The sequence below is a fragment of the Pan troglodytes genome, chromosome 10, assembly GCF_028858775.2.
Source record: "Pan troglodytes isolate AG18354 chromosome 10, NHGRI_mPanTro3-v2.0_pri, whole genome shotgun sequence".
Lineage (NCBI taxonomy): Eukaryota > Metazoa > Chordata > Mammalia > Primates > Hominidae > Pan > Pan troglodytes.
Genome location: NC_072408.2, coordinates 17,645,430 through 17,659,547, shown reverse-complemented (window position 1 = coordinate 17,659,547; position 14,118 = coordinate 17,645,430). Strand labels below are relative to the sequence as shown.

The 14,118-nt window shown below is 37.5% G+C and overlaps 1 protein-coding gene across 50 annotated transcripts in view; it reads left to right on the top strand.

Annotated features, from left to right (window-relative positions):
- KLRC1 (killer cell lectin like receptor C1) overlaps nt 1–14,118 on the top strand; it is a 107,572-nt gene continuing 93,454 nt past the window's right edge. For 7 of the 50 annotated variants that reach the window (XM_063784715.1, XM_063784713.1, XM_063784702.1 and 4 more), the window contains exon 1: nt 45–654. Coding sequence is in view for 1 of the 50 variants with exons in the window: in XM_009424764.5 (XP_009423039.4) it covers nt 638–654 (17 nt within the window). In the remaining 49 variants the exon portion in view is untranslated. Of the gene's footprint in view, nt 655–6,607; nt 6,649–14,118 lie in introns of all 50 variants that reach the window. The other 43 variants (XM_063784689.1, XM_063784681.1, XM_063784688.1 and 40 more) reach the window with 20 other exon arrangements.

Here is a 14,118-nt window from a genome sequence, read left to right as displayed (position 1 = left end):
GTCAGGAGGCGAGCATGCGCAGACCCTGCAGTGCGCCCGCGCGCGACGCCGCGCCAGCCAGGCCTAGAGGCAGGATTGAAGCCAGGAGGCGGCTGAGCAGGACCTGAGGGCATTAGCCTCCTCCAACAAGTGGTGGCCTCGGGCAGCCGTCACCTCCATCTCCAGGACACCCCTGGACGTGGTGAAGGTCCGCCTGCGCTCTCAGCGCCCTGCTGGGACTGAAGCCTCGCTCCAGACTCTGGACCTCTCCTAAGCCGAATCGCCCTCCTCCCTCCGAGCCACGGGGCAGGGCCTCCTGTGCCGCAGTGGTGTCCTGGAGCCCCTGCACCTGTCTCCAAATGGTATCCGCTGTGCCGCCAGGACCCGCTTCACTGGCACCATGGGTGCCTTTGTGAAGATTGTGAGGCACTAGGATAACTGGGTGATGAACCTGCCAGCCACCACCGTCTACTTCACTGGCTTACGACAAACTCCAGGCCGTCCTGTGTGACAGAGCCCTGACCTCTGATCTCTACGCCCTATTGGGATGAGGCTCAATCTTTGTTTCACTTTATTTCTCAGAAGAGAATGACAAGAAGCTATCTCCTGTGGAATATGCACTTATCACTCCTAATTCACTGAGACGCAGTAGACCCGAATGATCTACAGGAGAAGGTATGAATTTGGATATGTTTTAGGCTTTGTAAGATCTTTATTTTGGGGTTTCTATTCACATAACTCTTGTCAAAATAATGTATTATTCGACTCCTTGTTTGATTTGAAAAATCCTCTGATGTTTTTCTCCAGAGTTTAGTTTTGGAAGATTATGAGAAGAGGAAAGTAAGAGTGAAAGCAGTAGTGTTATGTGACTTGATCTCCATTTGAAATCCTCTCCTCCTCTGACTAGTTTGTTTTCCAGTCAGCCTTATTGCCTATTCACACACTGATTGCCAAATAAGCTCCATGAGGCTAGATACATTTTTTTCTATTTGCTTCACTAAAATATCATTATCACTTAGAATAGTGTCTGTCATGCCACTGATGCTCAGTGAGTATTTTTGAATGAATCATTCATTCATTCATTCAATGAATGTTTCTTGAAGGAGACCATATGTTAAGCATTACAATAGATACTAGTGTTGCATAGCTAAAAGAGAGAAATAGTGCCCTTAAGGGTCTCAGAGTCCAGTTAGAAAGACAGAAAGTATAGAGATTTGGATAAATGCTATATGGAATAAAAGTGGAGTTGTGGAAGGTCAAAGAAGGGTATTCTTTCAACACTTGGTTCAGAAATGAAAGTGGATTAAGCAGAAAATTGTTTTTGATTAGGATAACTCTGATGGGGATGAAGATAAAGGAATGTTCCAGGTGAAGAGATTGCACCGACATGGGGGAGTGGCCAGCAGTGGCCGGCAGGGTTGTGAATGATTACAGAATCTAAGCTTTCATAAGTAATACAGGAGACAAATCAAATATGCAAAATATAATTGTGATCATGGGTATAGAAAGGAAAGAATTTTAGTAGAGAGGCACTAAGGAGGTAGAATCATCAAGATTTGGTCAATTGGGCTAGATGCGGTGGCTCATGCCTGTCATCCAACCACTTTGGGAGGCTGAGGCGGGAGGATCACTTGAGTCCAGGAGTTCGAGACCAGCCTGGGCAACATAGTGGGACCCCCATCTCTACAAAAAATACAAAAATCAGCCAGGCATGGTGACATGCACCTGTAGTCCCAGCTACTCTGGAGGCTGAGGTGGGAGGCTCACTTGAGTCTAAGAGGTTGAGCTTCAGTGAGCTGAGGTCATGCCACTGCACCCCAGCCTGCATGGCAGAGTGAGACCCAATCTCTAAGGGGGAAAAAATATATTTGGTCAATTGTGCGATGATGGGAATACAGAGCCAGATATCAATGATGATTTATGGGCTTTTGCATTGGAAAACTTGAATCATGGTCCCGCTCAGCAAGATGCGAAATGAAGGCGGAGGGTCTGATAGCAGATGGATAGTAAAGTAAGGAGTTCAGCTTTGAACAGTGAGTTTTCAATGCATGTGGAGAATTCTTGTGAGTTTTTTTGTTTTGAAACATCAGATACATGAGTATGCAGATTAGGAAAGTGATCATGTTTGGATATATAAATTTGGGTGTCCGTTATGATATAAGTGGCAGATGAAGCCATGGCAATAGATGAGATCATTCATTGAGATTGTACAAATTAGTAAGAGAGAAAGGGCCAAAGACAGATTCTGGATAAAAATTATTTGAAGATTAAACAACAACAATAACAACAATAGCAACTGAAACCAATTAGGAAATTAATGTAAAACATGTGAAATCTATGAGTGTTGTGATGGAATGTAAGGGAGGAACATTCCTTTCTCTCTTCACTCAGATACACGTTTTTCTAGTTTCATGAAATGGACTGTCTCCCACCTAACCCTCTCTTGCTTTTGTGTTTTGCCTTCTATGAGAATTGGGATAATATTAAGCTATTCTGTCCTTTCAACTGTTGATATGACTCGCTTTTAACACAGTACAGAGCAGTTGTTTACTTTGTGAGCATATTTTAGACTCATTTTTGTTGATGGTTATAGGCAAGGCTAGGATTTTAAAATATTAATGGCCAGTATGGCACCGGCTCAACCAACCTGAAAATATGCCAGTCCGTAAACATTGGTTGTGTCCTGGCTATCTGTAAAACATTTTTAAAAGTTTCTTCTGGAGTAAGTTTTGGTAAATTAAATACTTCTTGGAATTTAAGTTTTCAAATGAATTATACTTTATTTTAAATTATAGTCCTTCACACTCTGTATTCCTCTTTCCTAAGTTATTTCTTACAGAATTTACCTTCCTCTAATGAACTATATATTTTAAAACATATTAAAAATAACCCTGTGTACAGTCTGGTGACTGGCTTTTTTTAACTTAAAATGTGATTTGTTTGCACAAATTTATATATTATTACTTTTGAATTAATGTAGAGTCTCTACACTCTATGTGTGGAGACTAGTGGTTTATATACATAATATAACCATTATAAAGTATTCCTAAATGATATAACTAAATATATCAATATTTCAAGTTATTTTAAAAGAACCATGGGCATTGGCGCATTCTTCCACTTGAACAGTTTTAAAGAACTCAAGTAACTAATTACAAATTATAACTTTCGGTCTTCTTGAAGTAGTCAATAGGAGAAATGCTCTGGTTTTTGGAAAATGAGACATGAGAATAGTAAAAAAAATAATAATAATAATTGTATTTTAGAAAAATGTAGGGTCACATATCTACCTAGGCTTGGAGCTATGGATTCTATTGTTTGCAGTAGTATAAGGCTTGGAGCTATGGATTCTATTTGTAGTAGTATAAGGCTTGGAGCTATGGATTCTATTTGCAGTAGTATAAGGCTTGGAGCTATGGATTCTATTGTTTGCAGTAGTATAAGGCTTGGAGCTATGGATTCTATTGTTTGCAGGAGTATAAGGCTTGGAGCTATGGATTCTATTTGCTGTAGTATAAGGCTTGGAGCTATGGATTCTATTGTTTGCAGTAGTATATGATACTCCTCTCTGCTTAGGCCTCAGCAATTTTCTGGGCAAAACATAGTTCCAATAGTCTTGGAATTATCATTGTGGTTATCTGCAGTGTGAATGCATCTGTAGAATGAATGTCCTCTGAACATTATTTAACACGAAATTACAAAGTTCTTGTTATATGCAAGGTCCTAAGCACCTTATAAATATTAGCTTATTTAGTTCATGAAACTAATCTATGAGTTAGATTTTGCCATTATTTCACAAATGAGAAACACAGATATAAAGAATTTAAGTAACTTATTTGCCTAAGCTAAGTCACACAGCTTAGTGGCAAAGTCAAGGGTCAAACCTCGGCAGTTTGGTTCTGGAATCCATGCTCTAAAGTCCTTGTTGAAGTTTACCTCAAATAGAGGTGTTTCCAGGGTCTGAGGTCTGGGTCAGCAAGCCTGAGGGTTGGCAGGGATGTGGGGTACTACATGTGCCCCCAATTATCTGGAAAATTGCATATTTTTCCTCATACATACATATCTTGCCTTTGCCCCTGTACTTTCCTCTCTGGGGTAATGACCATTCCTGTAGTTATCTCAAGATGTTAATTAGTGCTGGGAACATTTATCTTCTGTGAACCATCAAAGAACAGGTTGGAAAGCCTCACAGAAATGAAGGTTTTCATTCTTACTCTCAGCCTCAGACCCAAGCAAGTCAACAAATACAAAGAATTACTGAACATAGTAGGAATGAGGGTATATGCATATTTCTGAATTTCCACCTTGTCCTGAGAGAACTAATGTCCTGAATGTAAGAATGTTGAAATTTTGTCATTGTCTTTTAAGAAACCTATGAGAACTTCAGAAGTATAATTGAAACTGCATCCCAATGTGTCGTTTAAGAGAAAAACAAAAGCTCCTTAATAAGATTTTTCTAATCCCCAGTAAAGAAGGAATTACCTTAACTATTTCAGTGCTAAGGTATTAAGAGCAGCACAGAAGAGAGACTGGCTTGCTACTTGCAAAAAGTTAGGGATTTTGCAGAATTTAACGGATCCAACATATGGGCATCCTACTTCTCTTAGAAAGCACCTGTTTCCCTTAGAAATAGGGCTTCACTTCAAGTTGTCATCCCTAGAAATTGGAGGTAGTGTAGCACGGTATGTTTTGAGCCAGATGGAACTGGATTTTGTTATTTTCAAGCAATAATTAGCTATGCGATACTAGACCATACCCTAATTATCAGTAAGATAAAAATCTCAATTGTTGGGACTAAATCATATTGTATAAGTAAGGCCATTACCATATGGTAGGCATTCAATTTGGGGTGGGGGTGCTTACTATTAATTGTCCCCATAGATACGAAGTATTTTCTAAATAACACTTTTTTTTTCAAAGTACACATTTTTCTTGTTGAGGTTTGGAGCAGCAGATCTTATCAACATAACAACCGCAGCCTGGTCAGTTTCTCAGTTTTTTCCTGAGGGAGTCATCCAGTTAATTAAACATATTTACTGAATGTATACTTTGAGACATTGTACTAAAGGAAGACCAGTCAGCAGACTTTTATGGCTGAGACTTGGGTAGCATGATGAAGTCAAGACAGAAGATCAGGAGTGCCTTCACATTGCTACTGGATTGTTTTCCTCAGAGGATTTTTCTAGGACCTGAAATGTGTTTTCCATTTCTTCCTTTCTGTATTTCATAATGATATCCTTTTGCTGTAGTCTGGTATTTCTCCCTTAGCATTTGAATTGAATCTTGGTTAGCTCCCAATTGACTGTGCTATATAGTATTTTCCAGCTGTTTGCTTATTTTCCCAGAGATATTCTCTGTTCCTACATCCTTTCTTTGAATAATGGCCTGGGAAGGGATCCTAATAGTCACCTCTCTTACTTTTAAACTCAATAGCTTTTATTATTGGTAGCTCTCTTTTCTACAGTAAAAATCATACAATTTAGTAGTTCTAAACAAGCAAAATGCCATGCATATTGTAAGCAATTTTGGAAAAGACAAAATTGTTGATGTTAAGAAGTAATGGTTATTTTGAAAATAAATGAGAATATTCCACCCTGCCCCCACTACTTTACTACACCATGAAGTAATCTTTACGGCAGCAGCACCAATAATTTCAAAATTAGAGGCAAACACTTCTAACAGCTGGTAGGTTTTCTATAAACAAAATACCCATGAGGGCTGAGTGGGTCATAATATCTATTTAATGACAGTACTAATTCATTCAGTAATTTTATTTAATCTGTATGTGTATTTTTTTTTAGTCAAAAACTCTTAGCTCAGATAACAGCTCTTTGATTGAAGGATTGTTAACACTTTCTCTGTAATTCATATGTTCTTTTGGACAGAGTTGCAAGCAGTATCTTCTGGATGTATTGTTGCAGTAATATCAGGAAATATGTATTTCATTCTTTTGTAAATATCAGGATTATTTGCAACTAAGTGTAAATATTCTACAGAAACATTATTCCTCATGTTTAATTTTTTTCTAAATGTTTTGTTTTTTCTTGCCCAAGGCAAGGGTGAAGGGAAAATCTAATGAGATGATCACAGTCTGACATCAGAGAAATATTCTCATTTCCAAGCCTTTCTCTGCATTTGGGAAAAATATCCACAAATTCAAAGCAGAAAGTCTTTAGTAAACAGTCAAGGAGAACTGTGTTTTATTTCTATCTAACATTCCATTTTCTTTGAGAGTCAGACACATTTACTCTTCAATTAAATAGAAGTAATGTTTAGCTGTTCTTCATTTTGATGTTAACATACTTGAGATTGCCGTTTTGTTTTTCATTGGCTAAAAATATAATTTTTTCTTTGACTACTGGAATTAGTTCCTCCTGCACATTCCTAAATCACTTTTTTCCCCCTTCTACCATTTCGTGACCAATCAGGGTATAGTGTCTCTCATCTTTTGTTCAATCTAGCACTAATTATTGGCTGTTGCTTGATATATTTTTTAAAAGTTATGAATGTAGATATTAATGACATTTTCTAGACTTGAAAATATAGAGAGGGTACCTAGACATTTGCAGTTTCAATGGCTAGCCCCATGATCTAAATCAAATACATGCTATGTTCTATTTATCTTTAGGTCCTTACTATCCAGCAATGGGCATTCTAAATCACGCACATGTAAGTACACACTACAAGGAGATAATTTGAAAAAGATTTGGATTGGACTCAGTGTAAAGTATTTTTTTTCCATTTTTAAAGCATCTGATCCATGAAATTATAGGTTTTTAGAACTATAAAGAATGCTGCAGATCAGATGGTTCAAGTATTTTGTTTCACAGATGCTAAATAAATTAAGAAACTCATGCACCTGTTGATGGTAGAGATAAACTCAGAATTAGGTCTTCTATTTCTAATTTGGTCCTCTTTATACTATGCTGCTATTTAGAATGCTTTTTTCTGTGCTGTATTAAATGTTTGCTCTCTGATATGCACTGTATGCTTCAAGTTTGCAGTTAACTCACATGAGATATGCTGTTTCATGCCTCTATATTTGCATATGCTATATCTTTTGTCTGGATTACCCTTTAATCTTCATCTGGTTAAACCCTACTCATTAATTTTTAGATACAGCATTCATTTATTCATGCATTCATTGATTTAATCTTTCATAAACCATGTGTCAGGTTCTGTGTAGGGACTGGATACATGATAAACGAAAAGATGGATGTGGTTTCTTCTCACAAAGTATGTGTATCTTCTTTACAATTCAGCTTAAATGTTATCACGTCCAAATAGCTTTCCCTGGTGTGTTAGGGTTCTCTAGAGAAACAGGCCTGGAGAATACACAAATACACACGTGTGTGTGTATATAAATATAAATACACACGTGTGTGTGTATATAAATATAAATACACACGTGTGTGTATATAAATATAAATACACACGTGTGTGTATATAAATATATATACACACATATATAAACATATATAAAACATTTACATTTATTTACACGTATGTATACATGTGTGTGTAAATGTATATATTTTATACACATCAAATATATATGTAAAATATATAAATTCTACCCATCTCTCTCTATATATATTTGTATATATAGACCAGTAAATTTACACACACACTTATGCATATATAGAAGACACACACGTGTACACACATGTAAATATATACAAACATGTTTATACATACACACATGTGTGTATATATGTATATACATACACACATAAACATAAATATATATATAATTACATATGTATTTCTTTCTTATGGGAACTGGCTTACTCAACTATGGAAGCTGAAAAGTCCCACAATGTGCCGTCTGCAAGCTGGAGACGCAGGAAAGCGGGTGGTGTAATTCAGTACCAGTCTGAAGGCCTGAGAACCAGGTGAACTGATAGTACAACTCTCAGTCAGAGTCTGAATGCCTGAGAATCTGCAGGGAGGTGTGTGGGCGTGGGAACTACTGGTATGAGTCCCAAATTCTGAAGGCCTGAGACCAGGAGCTTCGATATTCAAGGGCAAGAGAAAATAGAAATGTGTCCCAGCTCAAGAAGAGAGAATCTACCGTGAGTTTGCGTTTCATTCTATCTGGACCCTCAATGGCTTGTATGATGCCACCCACATTGGTGAGGCCAGATTCTTCCGTACTCCGCCTAATATATTCAAGTTCTAATCCAAATGCTTATCTCCTCTGGAAACACCCTCACAAACACATCCAGAAATAATGTTTTACCACCTACCTGGGCATCTCTTACTCCACTAAAATTGCCATGTACAATTAACCATCAAACCCAGCAAATTCTTTCCTCGTTTGTCTGAATTAGAAACCACTCTTTTTTGCTCCATGATGTGGCATTTCTTCAGAGTGAAGCCCTTGAGGACAGGAATAGACTTTTTTTTGTGTGTCTATCCCAGGTCCTGGAGTTACGGTGGTGCTCTAGAAATGTTTGTTGAATGAATAAAGAAATAGAGAAATAGCTAAATATGTAACTCTCTTCTTGACTATAGTAGTTTACATATTGAAATTATTTTTTATATTTTCCTATTGGACTCAGTTTTTTCTCCTTTCTTAACAGGGCGCTACAGGGCTCAAATATAAAACACAGCAACTGTGTATATACCACAATAACCAAAGTGGCTGCCACTCTCTGCACCAAGAAATTTTTCTTTATTTGTGAGAGGAATTATACTAATTCCGATCTCATTATTTCATTAAATGAAATAATGAACAGTTTGGTGTGCCTAGTGCTGGTAAATATTTCTTGGCTTTGCTCCATTTGTGAGACTAATTGCATGTGTAAGAGAGCTTATAATTTGATGTAGACATTTTTAGTGTCTTAGGGTTTCAACTGCATGAGAAGGAGATTGATGAAAAACTTTGATTTTAATTTATTTTTAATTTTTAGAAAGCATCTCACTCTGTCACCCAGGCTGGAGTCGAGTGATGTGATTTGGGCTCACTGCAGCCTCGACCTCCAGGTGCAAGAGACGTTCCCACCTCAGCCTCTTGAGTAGCTGGGGCTACAGGCATGTGCCACCACACCCGGATAATCTTTGTATTTTTTGTGGAGACAGGATTTCACCATGTTGCCCAGGCTGGTCTTGAACTCCTGAGCACAAACAGTCCACCTGCTTCAGCCTCCCAAAGTGCTGGGATTACAGGCATGAGCCATGGTGCCTGGCCGCTTCTTTGATTTTTTACTCAAGTTTCAAACAAATTTGATTTTGATGGAAAAATAAATGTTATAATTCAGGAATTATTAATGGTGTTCCTTCTTCCTCTACTGTAGCTGGATTTCTTTGCAACACATCACATCTCCTATATACCTTGTGAAGAAAAGGCCAATACATTTAAGTTTTTAAAAGTGATATTCAGGTGATGTGCATTCTGAAACCAAGATGGCCCATGACATAACTACTTTCACATGCTTTTCTTTGAGAAGTGAATTAAGTGCCTGCAGATGGAATGAGCCTAATTTCTGTTATTCCTATTTGATCACTTGCAGAGTTTAAACATTTTCACAAATAAGACAAATGTTAATAGTTGAAAAATAAAATAATATAGATGCATATTGAATAAAAAGTGACTCTACAACCTCATCTAATTTCCCTCCTCTCTCCAATGTAAACTGTTGATAGTTTTGTTTGTATCTTTCCATATTATTTTCCCCAGCATTTGCTACAAATAATGCTACATTAACCTTTTTTATGCTTTTATCTTGGTGAATGTGTTTGAATGTTTCTATAAGGTAGAAATCTAGAAGAGAAATTCCTATGCCAAAAAAATGCACTTCTAAAACACTGGATGATATAAATAAATATTTACCTTCTATAAATGCTGCCAATTATTAGTCACACCTGTTTCCTCAAACCCTACCTAATATTTGATATTATTGATTTTAATGGGCACAGATGTCCTTTTATTATTGTTTTAATTAATACTTTCAGTATTACTGGTAGACAGAGTATCTTTTCTGTTATTTATTGGTCATACGCTCTTCTGTGATTGGCTGTTTTCTATATTCATGATTTTTCTACTTGTTTGCTTTTCTCCTTTTTGTGATTATAGGAAATAATTTGTCTTATATTATTTTTTAAAATTTCAGCTTTTATTTTAATAAATGTGGTACATACATAGGGTTATTACATGAGTATATTGAACCCAGGTAGACAGCATAATAGCTAATAGGATGTTTTTTAACCCACACCCCCCTTCCTGATTCCCCCTCTAGTAGTCCATAGTGTTTATTATTCTTATGTTTACGTCTATATGTGCTCAATGTTTAGCTCCCACCTGTAAGTGAGAACATGCGGTATTTGGTTTTCTCTTTCTGTGTTAATTTGCTTAGGATTATGGCCTCCAGCTCCAACCATGTTACTGCAAAGGACATGATTTCGATTTTTTTTTATGGCTGCATAGTATTACATGGTGTATATTTACCACACTTTTTTTTTTCATTTCACCGTTGATGGTCACCCACGTTCATTTCATGTGTTTGCTGTTGTGAATAATATGGCAATGAATGTATGAGTGTGTGTCTTTTTGTTACAATGATTCATATTCCTTTGGGTGTATACCCAGTAATAGGATAGATGAGTCAAATGGTAGTTCTGTTTTAAGTTCTTTGAGAAATCTCCAAACTGCTTTCCACAGAGGCTGAACTAATTTACATTCCCACCAACAATGTGTAAGCACTTCCTTTTCTTCATAGCCTAGGCAGCATCTGTTGTTTTTTGACTTTTTAATACCAGCCTTTCTGAATTATGTGACATGGTATCTGTGGTTTTGATTTGCATCTCTCTGAAGATGAGTGATGTGAGCATGTTTTCATATGTTCATTGGTTACATATATATCTTCTTTTGAGAAGTGTCTGTTCATGTCTTTGGCCCACTATTTAATGGGGTTATATGGTTTTTGCTTATTGTTTTGTTTAAGTTCCTTATAGATTCTGGATATTAGATCCATGTTGGATGCATAGTTTGTAAATATTTTCTCCCACTCTGTAGATCATCTGTTTACCCTATTGATGCTTTATTTTGCTGTGATCATTAGTTTAGTTAGGTCCCACTTGTCAATTTTTGCTTTTGTTGGAACTGCTTTTGGGGACTTCACCATAAATTCTTTGCCAAGGCCAATATTGAGAATGTATTTCCTAGGGTTTCTTCTAGGATTTTTATAGCTTGACGTCTTACATTTAAATCTTTAATCCATCTTGACTTAATTTTTCTGTATGGTGAAAGATAAAGGTCTAGTTTCATTCTTCTTCATATAGCTAGCCAGTTATCCCAGCACCATTTATTGAATAAGGAGTCCTTTCCCATTGTTTGGTTCCGTCAGCCTCATCAAAGATCAGATGGTAGTAGATGTGTGGCTTTATTTCTGAATTTTCAATTCTGTCATTGGTCTATATGTTTGTTTTGGTGCTAGTACCATGCTGCTTTAATTATTGTAGCCTTATAGTATAGTTTGTAGTTGGATAGTGTCTGTGGATTTGTTCTTTTTGCTTAGAATTGCTTTGGCTATTCAGGCTTTTTTTTTGCTCTACATAAATTATAGAATTGTTTTTTCTAATTCGGTGGACAATGATGTTGGTAGTTTGACAGGCATAATGTTGGAACTTTAAATTACTTTGGGCTATAAATTATTCAGGCCATTTTTTGGCTTCACATAAATTATAGAATTGTTTTTTCTAATTCTGTGGAAAATAATGTTTGTAATTTGATAGGCATAATGTTGAATCTATAAATTACTTTAGGCAGTATGACCATTTTAATGATATTGATTCTTCCAATCCATGAGCATGGGATGCTTTTCTGTTTGTGTCATGACTGATTTTTTTTTTTAGCAGTTCTTTGTAGTTCTCCTTGTAAAGATCTTTCATGTCCTTAATTAGCTGTATTCCTAGGTATTTTATTTTCTCTGTGGCTATTATAAATGGGATTGTATTCTTGATTTGACTCTTAGCTTACATGTTATTGGTGTATAGAAGTCTGCTGATTTCTGTACATTAATTTTGTGTCCTGAAGCCTTGCTAAAAATCATTTATCAGTTATAGTAGCTTTCAGCAGAGTCTTTAGGGTTTTCAAAATGTAGAATCATATTATCAATGAAAGGAGATAGTTTGACTTATTTTCCTATTTGGATGCCTTTTATTTGTTTCTCTTGTCTGATTGCTAGACTAGGACTCTCAGTACTATGTTTAATAGGAGTGGTAAGAGTGGGCATCCTTGTCTTGTACCATTTCTCAAAGTAAAAGCTTCTAGGTTTTGTCCATTCAGTATTAAGTTGGCTATGGGTTTGTCATAGATGGCTTATATTGTTTTGATACGTATTCCTGTGTGCCTAGTCTGCTGAAAGTTTTTATCATGAAGGGATGCTGGATGTTGTTGAAGTTTTCTGTGTCTATTAAGATGATGATGTGGTTTTTGCTTTTAATTCTTTTTATGTGGTGAATCACATTTATTGATTTGCCTATGGTGAGCCAACTTTGCATCCCAGGAATAAAGCCCACTTGATCGTGCCGAATTAACTTTTTGATATGCTGCTGGATTTGGTTTGCTAGTATTTTGTTGAGGATCTTGCATTTATGTCCTTCAGGGATATTGGCCTGAAGCTTTCTTTTTTCATTGTGTCTCTGCCAGATCTTGGTATTAGGGTGATTCTGGCTTTATAAAATGAGTTAGGGAGAAGTCCCTTGATATGGTTTGGCTGTGTTCCCACCCAAATCTCATCTTGAATTGTAGCTCCCACAATTCCCATGTGTCACTGGACGGACCTGGTGGGAGGTAATTGAATCATAGGGGCAAATCTTTCCTGTGCTGTTCTTGTGATAGTGAATAAGTCTCATGAGATCTGATAGTTTTATAAGGGAGAGTTTCCCTGCACAAATTATCTCTTGTCTGCTGCCACGTAAAACATGCCTTTTGCCTTTCGCCATGATTTTGAGGCCTCCCCAGCCACAAGGAACTGTGAGTTCATTAAACCTCTTTTTCTTTATAAATTACCCAATCTCTGCATGTCTTTATCAGCAGCCTGAAAATGGACTAATATAGTAAATTGGTACCAGTAGAGTGAGGTGCTGCTGTAAAGATACCCAAAAATATGGAAGCAACTTTGGAACTGTGTAACAGGCAGAGGTTTTTAAGTTTGGAGGACTCAGAAGAAAACAGGAAAATGTAGGAAAGTTTAGAACTTCCTAGAGACTTGTTGAATGGCTTTGACCAAAATGCTGATAATGATATGGACAATGACATCCAGGCTTAGGTGGTCTCAGATAGAGATGAGGAACTTGTTGGAAACTAGATAAAGGTGACTCTTGCTATGTTTTAGCAAAGAGACTGGTGTCATGTTGCCTCTGCCCTAGAGATTTGTGGAACTTTAAACTTGAGGGAGATGATTTAGGGTATCAGATAGAAGAAATTTCTAAGCAGCAAAGCATTCAAGAAGTGACTTGGGTGCTGTTAAAAACATTCAGTTTTAAAAGGGAAACAGATCATAAAAGTTCAGAATATTTGCAACCTGACAATACAATAGAAAAGAAAAACCCATTTTTTGAGGAGAAATTCAGGCCTGCTGCAGAAATTTCAACAAGTAACAAGAAGCCAAATGTTGATCACCCAGACAAAGGGGAAAATGTCTCCAGGGCATGTCAGAGACCTTTGCAGCAGCCCCTCCCATCATAGGCCCGGATGCCCAGGAGGAAAAAGTGGTTTCATGGACTGGGCCCAGGGTCCCCCTGCTGTGTGCAGCCTAGAGACTTGGTGCCTGTGTCCCAGCTGCTCCACCCCTGGCTGAAAGGGGCCAAGGTACAGCTCAGGCCGTGGCTTTAGATGGTGCAAGCTCCAAGCCTTGGCAGCTTTCCACATGCTGTTGAGTCTGTGGGTGTACAGAAGTCAAGAGTAAAGGTTTGGGAACCTCCACCTGGATTTCAGAGGATCTATGGAGACACCTGGATGTCCAAGCAAAAGTTTGCTGCAGGGGAGGGACCTTCCTGGAGAACCTCTGCTAGGGCAGTGTGGAAGGGAAATGTGGGATTGAAGCCCCCACACAGAGTCTCCACTGGGGCACTACCTAGTGGAGCTGTGAGAAAAGGGCCACCATCCTCCAAACCTCAGAATGGTAGGTCCAC